The following is an 18,062-nucleotide window of genomic DNA, read 5'->3' on the forward strand; positions in this document are numbered from 1 at the left end:
CTCACTGTCAAGTGTTGACTACAACGAGATTACTAGTAGTTACCACCTTCTTATCTCCGCATCTCCGCGGATCGACAGCCCCAGCCAGCCAGACCAGGCATTTAGATATAAAACCCTCCCCATCCCCGCCTATCATGCACCTTCAGTTACCCTCCTCTCCAGATCCACCACCCACTCTCTGCAAATATTCTCAAGTAAGCCAAGCCCCATCTATCATCTATTCTGCATAACCAATCCAACCATCTAATTCCTCCCGTCTCAGCTCCAGCTCCATCTTCATCCCCAGCCCAATCAACCTGGTCACCCACCCCATTCATCTATATCCCCACCACCACCACCAAACCCAAAACCCAGAACCAAAAATGCCACCAACCCCCAAACCAACCTTCACAACCCTCCCCCTCCCACCACCAGGTTCCATCCCCCTCACCCTCCCAACGGCATCAACCCCACACCCCCCCTCCAACCCGCCCTTCCACAACGACGCCCTCACTATCCGCCGCGAAGTCTTCATCGACGAGCAGCACTGCACGCCGGAGGGAGAAATCGACGAGGACGAGGGACGCAGCTGGTCGTGGGTTGTTTATGTTGAGGAGGGATCTACTGGTACTGGCACCGGTACCGGTAGCACCAACACCAACACCACCACCAACACCACCACCACCACACCCAGCACTAGCAGCGGCAGCAGCACCAACACCACCATCACCACCTCACCCAGTACTAGCAGCACTAGCAGCACCAGCAGCACCAGCAGCAGCACCAACGAGTCGCCCACCATGAAAGAAGAAAAAGATCTTCCCCTCCCCCTCCCCCTCCCCCTCCCCATCCCCATCGCAACAATCCGGCTCGTCCCACCCCCTCACGGCACGCATCCCACTCCCGACCTAGCCACCCCCCCGGCAGGCCTCAACCCAGCCGACTACATCCCGGAGAGCAAATCCCACGAACCATACATAAAGCTCACCCGCGTGGCAGTGCGAAAGCCGTGGCGGGGACACGGACTCGGCCGACGACTGGTGGAGGAGGCGCTGGGGTGGGCGGCGAGGAATCCGAGGGAGATACAGATGGCGGGGAGACGGGGTGGTGCGGGTGGGTTAGTTGGTCAGAAGGGGACGGGGCCGGGGCTGGAAGGGGAAGCAGAGTGGAAGGGGCTGGTGCTGGTGCATGCGCAGACGAGCGTGGAGGGGATGTATGCGCGATTGGGGTTTGAGACGGATGAGGCGCTGGGGAGGTGGGATGAGGAGGGGATTGAGCATTTGGGGATGTGGAGAAGGGTTTCTGTTCTTTCTTCTTAGATTTTTTTGTCGGATGTCGGATAGATGAGGTGTGTGCGTGAGGTGGATGGATTATGGATTAATGGGTAGATGGGTGGATAGAAAAAAGTGGATAGATGGGGGTGTATGTGAGGATGCCGAAGAGTGTCTGTCTGATGGGAGAAGATGATGGATGATGAATACTCCCGCATGTTGAATGGGATACAGCGATAGACACACCGTAAAACTAAAATCTACAGGGTACAAAGACTAATAGATACAATGATCACAAAGCATAACTAAAGTTCACGCTGATGAATATAGAGTACCACGACTACGGTAGAGACACAAAGATAAGGATAAAAAAAATAATCGTTCTATCAGCCGTAGCTGTCTGTCTGTCTGCGCCATAAAACAACCAACAAAGAGATCGCCGATCATAAACAAGCATGACGGGGGTATCCTGGTAGTAAAGGAGAAAGCAATTAAGAGAAACAACCCTCCATCTGGACGATCCGTCACAGCACATTAGAAAGAAAAGCAAAGGAAAAAAAAAAAAAAAAAAAAGAAACGCCCATAGTAGAAACAAGGCCATTAACCATTCCATCCATTATCAGTTATCATCCGAACTCCAAGCGATGACCGAAACCGTGTAAGTAAAGCGAAAGCGAAAGCTGAAGAAAGCGACGGCGAAAGTATGTTCTAAAACATGTATGTACGAAGTGAAGGCGACGCGGGTTGTATGGACATTTCATCGGCGCGTAGTAGTGTTGTCGTAAGATTGTTTGTGTTTGTGTTCGTGTTGTTTAGAAGGTGCTCCAGTTCCAGCCACGGGGGACGCTGGCGGCGATCTCGGTGCTCTGGCCCATGACGCCGGCGAGGGCGGACTTGGGTCCCTCGTCCGGCGAGGCATCCGAGTGCTCGGAGACGGTCTCGATCTGCTCGACGCCCTCGGTGGCCTTCTGCGCATCGATCAGGCTCTGGATGCGAGTAAGGCGGTCGGCGCGAGACTCTTCCCAGCGCTGGTAGGCATGCCAGCAGAGGTCGCAGGCCCGGGAGGACACACCGTCGGGGTGGAAGCGAGCATTCTGGTCGAGAGGCACGACGTAGGGGGTGTGGGAGGCGCAGAACACATGTCCGCAATGGCGGCAGTGGTGGCGACGCAGGAAGAGGCCGAAGGAGGAGCGGCAGGTCGGGGAGTCGCAGTTGGGAGACGCAGAGTCAGCCTGAAGGTAAAGTCTGTTAGCATCACTGTCGCACGTAGTGTTGTGAGAGGGTTGGCGGATGTCGTCATGCCATCACGCGAGATCGCGTCATGGTAGCGCACGCGACCTGAGGCTCGGCTTGCGTAATGCCCACAACTATAAAAGTGTGCGCACCACCCACACAATCAGGGGTATGGGGAGTGTCCAGATTTACTTACTTTCCAGTGGTCGCGGGTAGGCAGGCCAGTCACTGCGCCAAGGTGCTCGTTCTTCATCCACTCGTCCTCCGCCAGCTTGCTGACCGCCGCGCCGCTGTTGTAACTCTCCATGGTCGACCGACGGCTGGCGGGCGCACTGATCTCTCCCTCGCTGAGGCTGTCCAGGGAGCCGTGGACGCTGCGGGGAGGAGTGGGAGGAGAGGACTTCTGGGGACGCTCATTCGGACGGAGAGCAGCCGGCACGTAGAGAGGGCCCTTGAGGGGACGGAGCTGCTTCGACTGCAGGGGCAGGTGCTGATAGCGAGGAGAGGTCGGAGAATTGCTGGTGGGAGTGGTCTCGGCTGAGTTAACCGGAGACGGGTGGCCGTAGACGGAGATCGGCTTGGCCGCGGTCGCAGTGATAACGTGGGTAGCCATGTTGGATGTGATGTTTGATGAAGAGTAGTTGAAGTGAGGTGTAGTAGTAGTGGTGGTAGAGTAAGAAAGTGGTGAGGTGAGTGGTGAGGAGGGAGGTGTGGAAGGAGAGACGCGGCGAGGGAGCGAAGGGGTTAAGTGAGATCGGCTGGGTGCAGATGGAATGATGGGATGGAGATGGATGGCAGCAGTTGACGGTAGTAGACAGTGGTAGGTTTAGATCGAGTGAATGGCCATTGAGAGCGTAGGACGAAACCAGAGAAGCATCGCAAGTGGCAAGCGGGAAGGGGTGGGTTAAGGTTCGCGATGACGCTGGGAAACGGAGGCGAGGCGGTGGGGAGTTGAGTTGATATAGTATCTGATAGATAGAGATAGCAGTGATCCAGGGAATCAGATGCAGATTGGCGTGGGGGGGAGGAGCGGGCTTAAGAGTGTACAAGAAAGTACGGCCGCGGATGGAGCAGTGGAGGGGAGGAGAGGAGAGGAGGGGAGGAGGATGTCTGCTTCTAATAACTATAACCACTACTAGCGGGCCTACCGAGATGAATGGATTACTGTGTAAACTGTGTAATGAATGAATGAATGGATGGAAGGAGGGCGATTTTTGCCATGCGTTGTGGAGAGGCGCTAGTGGATGGACCGATGGAGACGCCCCGAGAAAAAAAAATAATAATAATAATAATGATAATAATAATAAATTAGACGAGGGGTGGATGGATGGATGGAAAACATGGACGGAATCCGCGGCGAGGGCGACCCTAGAAAGTCCCGAAGAAACGCAGCCGGTGGAGCCGTTGGAGGATCGGAGGCAACAGCAAGCAACCTAGCAACTCCTGTAAGATCATGACGAGATGACTTGCTGCTGCTGGCCCCTTGTTCTGCTGCTCGGACAATAACACCCAACACAACCCCTCCCTCCCCATCCCCCCCCCCATTGCTCGCATGCATGTCTGGACTGTTAGAGGGATGGATGGATACAGCGAGTCTCGCCGCCTGCGCCCCTGAAGAACCCGCAGCACGAAATACGGAGAATACCGTATCGTGACCAGATCCGGACCGGGCAAAGGCCGGGCACGCTCGTTTCCAATTTACCAATTTACCATCCTGTTACAGGCTAACAGGCTAACAGGCTAACAGACTAACCCATCCCAGCACGGCCGTTTACCGAGGATGGCGGATGGCCAGCCCCAGCCCTGCTCTCCTCTACTCGAGTCTCGGATACCACTCCGGGGTGTTACTCTGCACCGAATATCTCCAGTCTCATCTCCCCCGTCAGACCCCGTCCGTCCAACACCGTGGTATGTAGATAGTAGTATGGATGAGAGAGGAGGTGGTATGATTGGAGAGAGGTGTTACTCCTGACCCGTCTGCATCGACAAGTGAATGTGAATTCCAGGGAATGATTATCGCCCCAAGTAGTAGTCCAAAGTCATGATGACAACACCCCCTGCCTTCGCAGCTTGACCGCCTCTTGGAAGTTTGGAGCGGTCGCCAGCAGCAGCCCATCCATCGCGGGATGGCCTGCGCTGGAAGCAGGTATGCATCCCGGTCGGGTGGCAAGCCATCAATTGGCCTGCCGCCCCGGGGCTGGCTAGCAGCATGATAACTTTCCCCTTTGGGCGATCTCCAGCCTCTCCACTCCTCCTCACGATCGCTGCTACTCCAACCGCGTCGGTCACGATGAAGTATGTATGAAGCAGTCGCGCTGAAACCGAACACCGAACACAGAGCATCGATATACGCCCGCCCGTACATAATCGCCTATGCGGTGCGCGCCGGCTGCTGCCCACGGAACGCCCAACCGGCCCTCCCATCAAATCACAATCCTGCCGCCGCTTATTGGCGAGCGGACGCCGTCCGTGACTCAGGCCCACCTTTTGACTTGCTCTGTTAGGAAGAGTTCACGAGACCACCCAGTAGACGTCCTGCTGTTGCTCCAACCTCGGCAGATGCTTATTATTACAGTCAGTCTACTACGATGACCCCAATAATCGACAGCCGATGCAGTGGATGCCCACCGCCTCGTCTCCCTTGCACGCCGCCGGGAATATTCCCTCTTGTAGGCCGAGGATGGATGTATCATCGATATTAACTCGTCTGGCGGTGACCGACCGCCCGTCCTACGCTCCCGTGCCAATCAACCGGATCGGATAAGGGCCATCCATCGTCCATCCATCTTCAGGTCTCAGGATGGAAGGAACGGAAGCAGCAGCATGGGGAGTCGTCGGAAGCTGGCCAGCTACGATGGAGTCGGACTAGCTTGGACGGGTCCTTGGCCTCTGCTCTCAGCGCTCTGCCCAGTCCCAGACACCGGGAACCAATGACAGGCGCGAGCAGCGTTTCCCAAAGCGGTGGATCCATCGAACGTCCCCTCCGGATTGGAGCCCTCCTGCAGCTCGTTATCGCGGCACGGTGATTGGTGCAGTGGGGGCTGCCACGTTGCCATTGGCCAGTGCCCACGGCCAGCACGGACAGACCCCGAGCCCAGTCGCGGTGTCGCCTCTCCCGGGGGCATCTTCGGGCAAACGCCTGCTCAGGATTATGTAACACCTTGAGCAGCTTGGCGCGGGTCGCCCGCCTCGGTGCCGCATGCGGTTAGCCTCCCCCGTGCAACTCGGCCGTTGAGCTTTTGACTTGCCGCTGTCCGCGAATACTGACCCCAAATCCTCCACTCCTGGCTGGGGCATTTTCACACTTCGCAGCTGTAACTGACTCGAAAACCCTCGCCTCCTGACGATTACTGCCCGCGTGATTGGGTATACCGTGGCTGTCGTGGCTGTCACTTCTCTCACCGAGGCAGCTGGCCGGTGTCCGCAGTTGGGGGGGTCGACCGTCTCCCAGTCCCAGTCCCAGTCCCCGTCCCCTCGTCCCCCTCGTCCGCTTCGAATATTCTAGTCGCCCGCGCTGGCGCTACGGTGAGTCTAAATTGTTCAGGATCCCACTACTGACAGGCCGCCCGCTGGTTGGTGCAGACGCGCCAGGGTTGCAGCGCCGTGGCTGATTGGCTGTAGGACTGTAAGACATCTCGCCAACATCCCTGTCGTTTTCCCCTATACTACTGCGAACTAAGCACTATCTCTACTCCTGATGTACAGTGTACCTGGCTCCCCAGCAAGCCTCTCATCCTCCAGGATGTCCCCCAGGACTCCCGGGTGGCTAGTCGCGGACGTAAAATGACGACAATGGCGTTCGGCCAGGGACGTCTTCCGACGGGAACTACTATACTCGCCGGATCTATACGGAGTAGCTAAGTGGTATCTATGTCGGAGATTGATGGTATGGCTGGAGAGGAGAGGACAATAATAACCGCCAAGACCTCAATTTCAGGCAAGCGGGATGCAATGCACAACCCAGCCCGGGATGGAGAGGAATGAGATTCCAACCGCTTAAGCGCTGTCCCGGATCGCCCGCTAGAGAGCATACCATTATCATCAAACACAAGTGTTACTCTACTCTGCCCCCAAGACGCGCAGGCACCTGCGTTCGCAGAGTGGCGCCGCGGCAGACCACGACCGGGAGATAGATCGGAGCCTGGAGGACTAGGACGGAGTCGCAGGACGAGGAGGCGCCAGGCCAAGCCTCGCGACAGTCGATCCATCAGATTCTGGACGAAACTAAGAATCAACGACCAGGGCGATCCCAGCCCTGTCCAATGTCCATCCGCCGACTCTGCAGATTGCAGCAGAGACACATACAGTCGTATGTACAGTACTTTTAAGCTTCCGACCACAGCAACAACAACCACTACCAACGAAGTAAAACCAAAACAACCCCTATCCTTCATTCCACCTGCGGTTCACATCGTGAACCCCGGGGTGCAGGACCAATCAGAACCCTGACGATCGAATATCCTGTCTGGAACAGGAGGAGTCCTCGATGAACTGAACCAGAACCGCAGAAAGGCCCAACTCTCGCTCGGTCTCGGAACCTTCCCAGGCTCAGATCAGAGTTCAGAGTTCAGTCCATCCCTCCCTCCTGGAGTCCTGTCCCATCCGTCTCCAAACTTTCCAAACTTCCACCCAAACCTTCCCCTCGTCCCGACACGACACGACACCCGACCGACGTCTCTGCTCCCAGTCCCCGACCGACCCAGCCGTCCAAACCTACCAGAATGGCAAAAAAAATGTAAAAATAAAAGTAAAGCCAGAAAACCCGAACCAGTAGAATAGTGAAGAGTAAATGGTGGTGAGCCACAGCCCGGCCCTGAACCACGGTTCACGTCCCAACCGCGCCGGATCCATTCCCCTCTCTGTCGATCTCATCCCCGAAACAGCAATCTCATCGAACGCCCGTCGAAGGCTGGGAACATGCCAGCCAGCGAACCACCAGCCAGCCCAGCCTTCCAGCCGGGGCCGAGATTTATCCCCCTCCCACCCTCACCCACCCCCTATCTTGAATCCCCAATTCCCAATCTCCAATCGATAACCATGCGATGCGATGGTGAGACTTCGCCCTCAAACTTGGGTACGGTACGAAAGTACGGTAGCAGGGTTCGGTTAACTGAGGATCTGAAGATCTCTGGCGGTGTCTACTTAGTATCTAACTACCCCAAGTTCCATCCTCCAGTTCCCAACATATGATATGGTAAGGCGACACTAGCACTATCTAGGTAGATCCTAAGTAGCACACAATACACATACGTATACGTAGTCGGTTGCGTTGCCGTGTTATCCATCCATCTATCCATTCATCCATCTCTAATTTCCCAAAGAAGTCTACATAATAGATATCTAGTATCTAGGTACTCCATACTTTGAACCGTGCCGATGTGGATGTGGATGTGGATGTGGACGGTTGGATGATGAACAGTGGTACGTACCACTAGTGCCGAACTGTGAACAACAATAAACAATAATAATAGATATTAGATAGACCGATAGTCCCAACCAGGCCCAGCACAGCCGAGCCGAGCACACCACCACCACCACCCACCGCCACCAGCCAGCGAGGCGTAGATAGTGTAGGCAGACACCCGAGAAGCATATCCGCCCGCCATCCGATCCCTTTCCTTGGTTCAAATCCCGTATTCGCTCTACTATCTACGGAGTACCTACCTACCTACCACTACTACTCAAAGTATCTAGACCTAGTGGTATATACTTAGATTGCTTCCGGGCTAGGCTTCTTTTGTTTACCTGCTTTTCACATACATACATACTTACTTACTTACTTACGTACTCTGGAGTAAAAATAGCCCTCGGTGCGTATGCATGGCATACACATACGAGGTTGAGGTACGGAGTGTGGTACCTATACTGTGTACACTGTACATACACTGTACATTATAAAGCATGTACTCCTCTGTAGTCCGGGTAAGTAGTTAAGTAGGTATGAGGTACCTCAGGCATGCAGGTATCCTCGCGCCCACCCAGCCAGCCGCGTTGACAATCGGTCGCGGCCTGCCTTGCTGCCTTGCGTGACACGGGAGAATTAGCTACCACTACCACTACAATCTAAATATTAATTACTACCACCTAGCATACTCCATCCTCTGGAGAGCATAATCCCAACCCAGACCACCACACACCACACCACACCGCACCGCACCAAGCCAAGTATCTAGCTAGATAGCTAAAAATTAAGCCCCGACCCAGCATCTCACTACCTAAAATCTAGAAACTAGTCTTAGCCTTTCGGGCAAGTAGATACCTAGGGTATATCTGATGCACGACGGGCTGTATCGGGGATGGTTCGGGGTTCCGGGGTGTGCTAACCTGCTAAGCACGATGTATCTAACTACTTACTGTTAGATAGAAGGGGGGGATAAAAAAAAAAAAAAAAAAACCTTGAAGCAACTTAGCAAGATGCCGGGACGGAGATCCGTCGCTGTTATTTAGTGTTGGGGGTTCGGGAGGGATGGGTATTCTCGGGCGAAAGAAAAAAAAAAGTCACTAGAAAAAAAAAAAAATCTTCATTGTTGTTTGTTTGTTCATTGTTCGGGATGAATGGATAGATAGGTATCTAGGTGCTGATGCTATGTGTACGGGGTATATGTTCCATCTGGTCTTCAAGCAGTACTCTGTATGGAGGAGGAGGATAATGAGGAGATGTGGTCTTTTCTGTGGGGAGGATGGGGTTGGGAGATGGATAGGATAACTAGATAATTGGATTGTTTCCATGTCCTGAACCCCTGAATCTGAACCCCATCCCGAGGTTATGGGTTATGGAGGGATGGATACACCTTCACAATTCACATTTAGTCTCAATGATTCTTCTCCTGTCATCTAGGCTAACAGGCTATGATCGCTATACCTCCCTTCTGCAAACTCATCCATGCAAGCTAAAAACTACCACCACTACCACTAACACTAACACCAAGTAACTTAACTAACCCCTGCTCTCATCTCTCATCCCTACCTCCCATCCCTACCTCCCATCCCCCCTCCCAGAATCCAGATATCTCCTTAGCCGTCCACCTAACCAACTAGTGAGACTTTAGTCCAGCCGACCCCAACCGAGCTGAACATGACACTCCCTCATTGACAGGGGATAGAATAGATACTAACACAACCCCGAGATTAGTCTCATTAGCTTCCTCAGTCCTAACCCCTAGTCCGACAGCTTTTTACCTCTTCCTCGGCTCCCTAGTGGTGGTATCTAGCATGACTCCGGCGCTCAAAGAAGAGGATTCTCACTCTATCTACTTACGTAGGTGGCACAGTCTCACCCCTGCAAATGAGATCCTCGTCCGGGAGCTGGGCACGGTCGCTCGGGTGGCTTCGGCGTACAGTAGTCGATATATATAGATGGGTAGTACATGGGTAGATAGATACTAGATAGGGAGTGTTGAGGGCGTGCAGTGGTGATCTTATCTGAGCTTTGGGCTCCGTAGTCCATAACTACGCCATAACTACTCCATACTCCACTGGGACAGGGGATTGTGAGGGTCTTGTATCGGTGATCCTGATTTGAAATTAGTGATTATAGAAACGGAGAAGACAGCCGTTGTCAAGGAAAGGTATTCAGTTGAAGGGGCGAATGTTGGTTTACACCGGGACAGGGCGCAGTCAGTCACTGTGGATGTTGGATGTTGGATGTTGTTCATCACCTGATGATATATATCGACGAGACAGTCGGTCATATATTCCGGTGAGGTTCACCAAGTTCTGTATATATGTCGTGGGCCTTGGAAGAGAGACACCCGGTCCCACCAAATTGGTCCAGCCACCCCGGATCACACCTCGCGTAGAGATGCCTCTTTTTTTTTTTTTTTTTTTTTTTTTTTTTTTTTTTTTTTTTTACTCTCGCCATCGCCATGTCTTGACTGTGCAAAATGCGAATACGACGCCCATCGCCATCCCCCCCCCTCAAATCACCCGATCGATTCAGTGACAAACCCTCATTAGTCATTCCGATCCATCGACGCATCGAGACTCAGACTTAGACTCGGACTGAGATTCAGCCCGTAGCCACCGAGCCAACGCCAAATTAACCAACTCATATGATCCGGTCATTTCCGCCTAATTAGGCAGGTTGCTGTTCCGTCGGATTCGTCACCAGGCTTACTATTCGCATCCCGTTAGACTGGCCAGCGGAGGATCAACTGGTAGCTACTGGTCTAGTGCCATCAGGGCAATGCCAGGCTACTCTTACCCGGGCGAGGGCTACATTCCTGCTACACTACGGCGGGCGTGGCGTTGGGGGCCGTCGTGGCGTGGCCCCTCCGGGGATTGACTTCCGGGGAATCAGGAAGCAGAGATGTATCCGATCGGGCTTGTCTGTCTGGTCTCGCTTGTCGCCGCTCGGGGGTCGAGCTCGACGGAGGGGATACGATTCTGATTCTTGTTGTTGTCGGTGCCCAAAGCGCCGATGGCGGGGTGGTGGTGGTGGGATTACCCCTCAGTCGGAAACAAAGCAACTAACTCGTAGCCCGCATTTCATGTCCCGTCCATGCCTGCCTGCCTGCCTCCGGCTTGCCTATATGACATCACAGATCGATTCCGTGCGGCCCTGATAAGAAGAGCACATTGCGATGGATGCGGGCGGGCGGGGGAGGGGCTCATCGGGGAATCGGTGATGCACGCCAGTGCCCGAATAATTCAAGGCCGGCGCGTCTCTTATCGGGGACTGTCCACGTATGGGAGTCCCCGTCTGCGGTGACTCCAGACGGCCGGCATACCATGACCATGGCATCTGGATCCTAGAGATAAGATCGGAGACACCCCGCGGCACATCATCGAAGGCATCATCTTGCGGTGTGCATCTCTCGTAAGCGGAACGTGACCCTATCCAGGTATTGGATCAGCCACAAGAGCATTGATCGGGCCGAGTCTGACAGCTCGACCAGGGCCAGGGTGCGCGAGCCCTCGGGGACGGCCAGTCCCTCAGTCAGGCCAGTTGCCAGTCCCGTCACATGCTGATGCGATGCCCCTCTTTGTCCGATCAGATTCGATACGAGATTGACAGCGGCCGTCCAGTCTGGCCGCGCCTCCTCTAGACTCCGACTCAATGGAGATCTTCACCAGTCGGTTTGACACGTGTGTCTGCAGCCCAGCCTGCAATCCGTGCGTCATCTGAGTGCGATGGGTGCGGAATCAAGGCATGATACTATGAACCGCCGTTGACGGGCCCAGCATCCCCTGGCAACGCACAGGCCTGGTAGAGCAGCCATCATGTCCGATCCAAGGAAGATGTCTTACATCCAGCTGTCACCGCTATAAGCTTCCGGGCAGTTACCAGTCAAAGGGTGTGTACCCCGCACTCTGCAGCTAGTATGTCCCGGAACAGTTCGGCCACAGCCTGCTAGCTCCTGGAATATCACTTGGCCGATCATGCTGGGCATGTAAACCACCGTTCCGACTACTCCCTAGCTCATGACACGTGTGAAACCGGGGTCGTCTATGCCCTCGCCGATAACCGCAACGACAGGTCATCCCGCCAAAGCCGCAGTCCGTGTCAGAAGGATAAGATGCGAACAATATCGGCGGTTGCAGGCTAGTAACGATACCGGATTCCTCTAGGGCTAGCTTGGATGTCCTCGCGTTCCGCACAGTTCCTTGCCTTGACATGGTATTGCAGCCTGACGCCCGAGGAGCCTAGCCGTGGCGCCTGTCTCGTTCGCATGACCTGTAGACGCAAGGTATCCCTCGCGCCATGATGGGCTTGACTGTCGTGCAGTCTGCCGCCATGCCAATTTCCAGCGGTAGCCTCGCTTGTGCATGTATGGTATGAACCAGACCGATGGCGGAGTCACTTGACTTGCGCTACCAAGTCGAACATCGCACCCCGCACGAGATGCTGAGGCTCGTCATGATCTAGACACATCCAAGTGCGACGAATGCCGCTGACACTTTGCCGCTGACTCCTTCCCGTCGAAGCATGTGCTTCCGACTTCAAGAGACCGACTGAGTCGTGGTCATTCGATACGCTACCCGTTGGTAGGACAGCCCCTCTGCGTCAAGCATGTTGCAATCTGTAGACGGTCTGATCTCTTTGTCTAGCCCTTCTTTGAAGCGAAGCGACTCTTAACCAGGAGAGCACAAGCGCCATCAGAAAACGAAAGAAAGACGAATCCATGCTGTATGCTCAAGTACCAAAAAAGCCGATCAAGTCACACCCCCGGAGGATTCTGGGAGAGGACATATACCGTGAGTCTCGGATCCAAGCACGTGTAGCTAGGGCATAGTAGACAGGTGCCAATCACAGTATCAGCAAGGACTTGACCGCACTTCTCCTGATAGAAGACCCAATCTTGAAAACATTCAATCTAGAGAGATACCATGAGGGCGAAAGGGATGATTCCAATTATAAAATGGAGCTCAAGGCATGCGCATTGGAGAAGCACAACAGCGCAAGGGCAATAGCATCGATGAGGTGATGAATTCAACGACGCTTGATATATGCGTCGCAAGAGCGGGATCTGCAAGCAGGCTTTGCAAGCCAGGCATCGCAGCGAGCCTGCCAAGTGCATGATTAAAAATCATGCATATGATATATATCCCTCGAGAAACATACACGCAGAATCGTTTCACCGTTGTAAGCCTCGGGCACAGCCCAAAGATAAATGTAAGTGCACTAGGAGGTGCTTCTCAGCCTGCGCCTATATAAAGGTAAAAAGGTCTCATACATCGATTCTCTGTCGTATCATCATTGCTAATTCAGATATAGCCAGCACAAGGCGCCGCAGCCTTGGCCCTTTGGCCGTCGGCGATCCGGAAAGAGCCTTCAGAGTTCCTTGCTCAGGTATAGCGCATGAATCAATCAATCAATCGATATAGCCAGCACACGACCTGTCTCTGGTTATAGGGAGTATAAAGTCCGCATGCCCGAGGTTCCCACAGTGGGGGATGTCAGAACAACATTATGTGGCTGCATGGCACCCGCTGTCCAATTTGATGGCTTGCTCTTGTGTAAGAGATGGGTTTAACATCGGGTATATTTGCCGATGCGAGTGCGCGAACAGAAAACCGCGCGCTGGGCATTCGCGACGCGGATGAATGCAGTGCTTGCGAGCGACGAGATCGTCTATCCTTTGCGGCCCTCTGAATTTGAAAATAATTGATTCTAACCCCAGAAGCAATCTTTCGGCCAACTGGCAAAGCAGTGATCGTGAGACGGCCAAATGGCGATCGTAGAGAAAGCCCCAAAGGTGAAAGCCTCCCCTGACTCAAGCTCCACCGCGGAATCACCGCGGATTCCCACGGCCCGGAACGGATCACATTTGGAAAATCAGTCCCCGTTGAAGCAATTCCAAACACACTTATTGTCTCATGAATGGACGGGATCGCATCCTTCTGCAGGGGTCACGCGACCGCCTGAAACCAGCAAACGAGATGGCAGATGGCTTCAGGGACCAGAGCCTGATCTCATCCCTGCAGACGGCGGACGCGAGTCAATCAACCTTGAACCGGGGGAAAGCATACCCATGCAGCCCTGTGGTCTAATTGAAAGCTAAGCTCACAAAGACCAAAGCACTAACATCCGGGCAGTCCGCCATCCAATGCGATTCAGGCACAGCCAGGTCCTGAATCCATCGCCATGGATTTAACTTCGACGTTGTCTCAAGCGTAGTGCGGCGGACGCGCTGGACACTCCACCCCGGAAGATTGAAGTTCGCTAGTGCCGCGGTGTCTTACGCAGCGCTGGGAAGCTTAATCTATTCTTTCGCAGCAGGCGAATCACGGTCGCATTTGACCAGGCTGCCTGTCGGAGTGGAGCCGCACCCATACTTTTCTGCGTGCTTTATCGCGGAGGAGGACCGATACCTGTGACAAATTGCTTTGTCTAACCGCATGCTGGGGCTCTCCAGGTGATCTGTGCTCAGGGGTCCGGTCCGGCTGCGGTCCTCGGTTGCTTAACAGGCTGGTCCATGGCTGGCCAGGTGGCCGCTCGCTCACTATTCGCGTTGTTGGCTTCGATGCCCCGATTGAAATTGAGCTGAGTTGAGACATTTCCTTTGCGGGCGGAACTTTCGGTTACGTACATTGAACCGGCTGTGGGAATTGGGTGGCCTTTTGAAGGTCAGCCATATGGCTAGCCTCGTGTCAAATTGATTTAGACACTATCCTGATTGATTGCTTTGCTTGGCAGTCCGTCGTAAGGCAGCGCTGGCCATGAGGACAACACCGCCTATTTGTGATTCGTTTACCTCGAGAGATGTATTTCCCGAGACTTCAATGCGTTGATCAGATCGAGGGAATGCCGGCCTGCAAAGCATTATGCAGGGTTCGAAACAGCCGGTTTAGAGGAACACAGTCGAGTCTAGACCTAGAGCAATCAATTCGAACGGCGACAATAAAGCAGTCAAAACAACACTAGCGGTGAAATATTTAAGCGTCGGATGAGTTCCCAGTCATGGAGAGCATGCATTGCCAATGGTCAATGCCAATTATCCGCTCATGTCGCCACGCCAAGACATCACACACTACTCGATATTAATGAGGCCTGGCACCGACAGAATTGACCGATAAGTATATTTGCAAGCATGATGGATGGCGATTGAAGAGCTGGCTGTCCAAACAAATCTCGGAATTTGGAATCGTAAGCAGGTGATGCGAGGGCATATGGATAGGTTGCAACATATAATCAAGCACTGGCTCCGGGGTGTTGCATCAGGCCTCAGTGTTTGAAATGAATGGCCCCCACCAGCATCATAGCCAAGCAGAAAGAGATATTTCTCGTTAAAAAAGGGACAGGGGACGTCGATATAAAAGTTGCAGGGATTGCTATCCCAATATCGATTCTGCACGACGGGAATCCTGGTGCGTTCCTTCCGGGATAGATAAGATCACCAGCCAGCATCGAGGGTTCCTCGAGTCGTTATTACTTTACTCTCTTTCCCTCTGCACCTGCGACTGCGAGTGATGCGTTCGGTGTTCCGACCACCGGCTCGCTGTCGATCCTTACCACTGTGGTAGTCCTGTTCAACCTTGGGGCAAAGTCCATACCCATCCCAATGAAATAATCTCTCCATCGCATCAAATAAACTTTCAGCGCCGACGACTAGAGCGACTAAACTGGGGGCTAACCAACCCCTTCTACGATCGTCTGCCAACCGGTCCTCTTGGCTCTCCGATCGCGCGGCTTTAGCGATAAGCCCCGAGGTTCTCGTCCCTCATTCCCTAGTCATACGACCGAGAAGTGTCCCTTCCTGAAATCTTCATGATTTAGGTTCTGAGTCGAGAATCCTACCGTGCATTAGCTCGGAAAATTTCTAACCTTTGCCTCCCCTGGCGAATCGATCCCTTGTTTGCTCTTAATTGCCTTTTGCTGCCCGCCACATCCATCCTTTCTGTTCGATCCGAAGGTTCGAACAACGATCACGATGGAGTCGCAGCACGAGCCAAAGCACCATGCCGATCCCCTCGTGGAGGTCAACTCACACTCCAAGTCGGAAAACCCGTCATCGGTGACTGCGCCCATCAACGCCTCCGGCCACAAGCAGGAGCTGGAGCGGAACTTTGGCTTCATCAACATCTGTGGCTTGGCCCTGACCAGTGGGAACACCTGGATTGCTTTGGGTGGAAGTATCGTAAGTGGCAGCCAACCCCCCCGGATGGATCCGTTGATAACTGACACTTTCTAGGTCACAGCCATCTATGATGGAGGTCCGCCCGGTGTGATCTATGAGATGTACGTTCAGTGTCCCGTCCGATATGCAACTAGAATCCGATATTGACAGTGTCGCAGGATCGCAGCCTCAGTCTTCTACTGGTTCATCGCCGCATCACTGGCCGAGCTGGCCTCGTCCATGCCGTCATCCGGTGGAGGTTAGTATTTCGCATCACAATCCCGATCGGAAACATATCTGATTATCTTCTCCAGTCTACCACTGGGCTACCATTACCGCTGGAAAATACGGTCGAGTTTGTGGTTTCTTCGCTGGCTGGTGGAACTTCCTGGCCTGGATCTTTGGCGCTGCCTCGACCACCCAGATTCTCGCCACGCAGGTCGTATCCGCATACGCCTTGTTCCACCCCGAATATGTCATCGCGCGTTGGCATGTGTTTATCGCCTACCTGATCTGCTCCATAGGCTGCTGTCTTGTGGTCGCATTCGCCAACCGCGCCCTGCCCATGATCGAGTCGGTGGGCGGATTCTTGGTTGTCGGCGGCTTCCTCGTCACTGTTATTGTCTGCGCCGTGATGCCTTATGTAAACGGACAGCCGTATGCCTCCAACGACTTCGTTTGGAGCGACTGGCTGAACGAGTCCGGCTATAGCAGTAACGGGTTTGTCTTCTGTCTGGGTATGCTTAACGGTGCCTTCGCGGTCGGCACACCGGATGTCATTTCCCATTTGGCCGAAGAGGTGCCCAACCCGGGTAAAACCATCCCTCTGGGCATGCTGGCCCAGTATGTCATGGGATTCTTCACCGCGCTGCTTTACTGCATCGTCATCTTCTATGGCATCACCGACCTCACTGCCGTTCTCGACGCTCCCTACCTCTTCCCTCTCACCGAGATCTACGTCCAAATCACCGGCAGCCGCGGCGGGTCTCTCGGCTTGATCATCGTCTCCATGCTTCCATTGTTCGTCGCCATCATCGGTTGCTACCTGACGTCCAGCCGTGTCCTCTGGACTCTGGCCCGTGACGGTGCCACGCCCTTCAGCCGCTGCCTTGGTCAGGTAAACCACACCTTCAAGAACCCGCTGAACTCCGTCCTCGTCTGCGGTCTGATTCCTATTGTCCTTGGCTGCATCTATGTCGGTAACTCGAGTGCCTTCAGTGCTTTCGTCAGCTCATTTGCCGTTTTGACCACTATCTCTTACCTTGCCGCCATCCTCCCCCATCTGCTCAGCGGCCGCAAGGGCATCCCCCGCGGCTGGTTTTGGATGAGCGGAATCACAGGGTACATTGTCAACATTGTGACATGTCTGTACATTGTGGTATTCATTGTGATCTTCTGTTTCCCCTTCTCGATGCCCATCGATGCGGAAACGATGAACTACACCGCTCTGATCACGGGTGGCTTCACCATTTTCATCGCGATTTTCTGGTTCATTCGTCAGGGCAGCTACACGGGTCCCAAGGCCGTGTCGCAGGAGAACGAAGAGTTGGCGATGGATGCGATCTAATTTGTTTCTGACAAAGGGGATCTGTGCGGTATATGGTGGTGGATACAAATATTATATTCCTAATACATATTGTTTATTTTTAGTATACATGCAATAAAAGCATTTTGTTATATCTCTACTTACAACTTCACCTGCGTGTATTGGAGGTCTCCAGCGTAATACGCCTCCAGCTGCTCTTCCATCTCATCTCACGGTGCGGATGTAGGTTTCATAGACCACGAGGGTTGATGATTCGATCTTTAATGACCCTGTTAGTATGCGTAGCCTTGAGCTGGAGTCTTACACAATCTTACTCTTCTTCTCAGCACTCATAGCCTCTTGTCTTCCGCTTTTGGATGCGCAAACCTACTCATCGAAGTCCCTTCGCTCAAGCTCACGAGAAGCCTTGTCTTTATGATGTTCATCGACCATTGCCCGCAACTACGTGGGATTGACACCCAAAAGACGACCGTC

At 53.7% G+C, this 18,062-nt stretch overlaps 4 protein-coding genes across 4 annotated transcripts; 2 read left to right on the forward strand and 2 right to left on the reverse strand.

Moving 5' to 3' along the window:
• Positions 1–164: 164 nt before the first annotated feature.
• BO70DRAFT_130315 (GNAT family N-acetyltransferase) lies at positions 165–1,537 on the forward strand. The gene has a single exon (XM_025538023.1). It carries the CDS (start codon positions 363–365, stop codon positions 1,296–1,298), a length of 936 nt encoding a protein of 311 aa, XP_025402723.1. The 5' UTR covers positions 165–362; the 3' UTR covers positions 1,299–1,537.
• Positions 1,538–2,062: 525 nt separating this feature from the next.
• BO70DRAFT_330018 (FYVE zinc finger domain-containing protein) lies at positions 2,063–3,363 on the reverse strand (the record flags this gene model as incomplete). Its single annotated transcript, XM_025540807.1, has 3 exons — positions 2,680–3,363; positions 2,584–2,594; positions 2,063–2,507 (listed from the first exon to the last, which is right to left on the reverse strand). The coding sequence occupies exons 1-3, from the start codon at positions 3,094–3,096 to the stop codon at positions 2,063–2,065; spliced, it is 873 nt and encodes a 290-aa protein (XP_025402724.1). The 5' UTR covers positions 3,097–3,363.
• Positions 3,364–14,827: 11,464 nt separating this feature from the next.
• Positions 14,828–15,817, reverse strand: BO70DRAFT_358910 (uncharacterized protein). The gene has a single exon (XM_025542407.1). It carries the CDS (start codon positions 15,503–15,505, stop codon positions 15,320–15,322), a length of 186 nt encoding a protein of 61 aa, XP_025402725.1. The 5' UTR covers positions 15,506–15,817; the 3' UTR covers positions 14,828–15,319.
• BO70DRAFT_358911 (choline transporter) lies at positions 15,768–17,667 on the forward strand. Its single transcript, XM_025542408.1, has 4 exons — positions 15,768–16,063; positions 16,118–16,164; positions 16,222–16,301; positions 16,357–17,667. The coding sequence occupies exons 1-4, from the start codon at positions 15,857–15,859 to the stop codon at positions 17,607–17,609; spliced, it is 1,587 nt and encodes a 528-aa protein (XP_025402726.1). The 5' UTR covers positions 15,768–15,856; the 3' UTR covers positions 17,610–17,667.
• The last annotated feature ends 395 nt before the right edge of the window (positions 17,668–18,062 follow it).

Source organism: Aspergillus heteromorphus, assembly GCF_003184545.1.
Source record: "Aspergillus heteromorphus CBS 117.55 chromosome Unknown BO70scaffold_3, whole genome shotgun sequence".
Classification (NCBI taxonomy): domain Eukaryota; kingdom Fungi; phylum Ascomycota; class Eurotiomycetes; order Eurotiales; family Aspergillaceae; genus Aspergillus; species Aspergillus heteromorphus.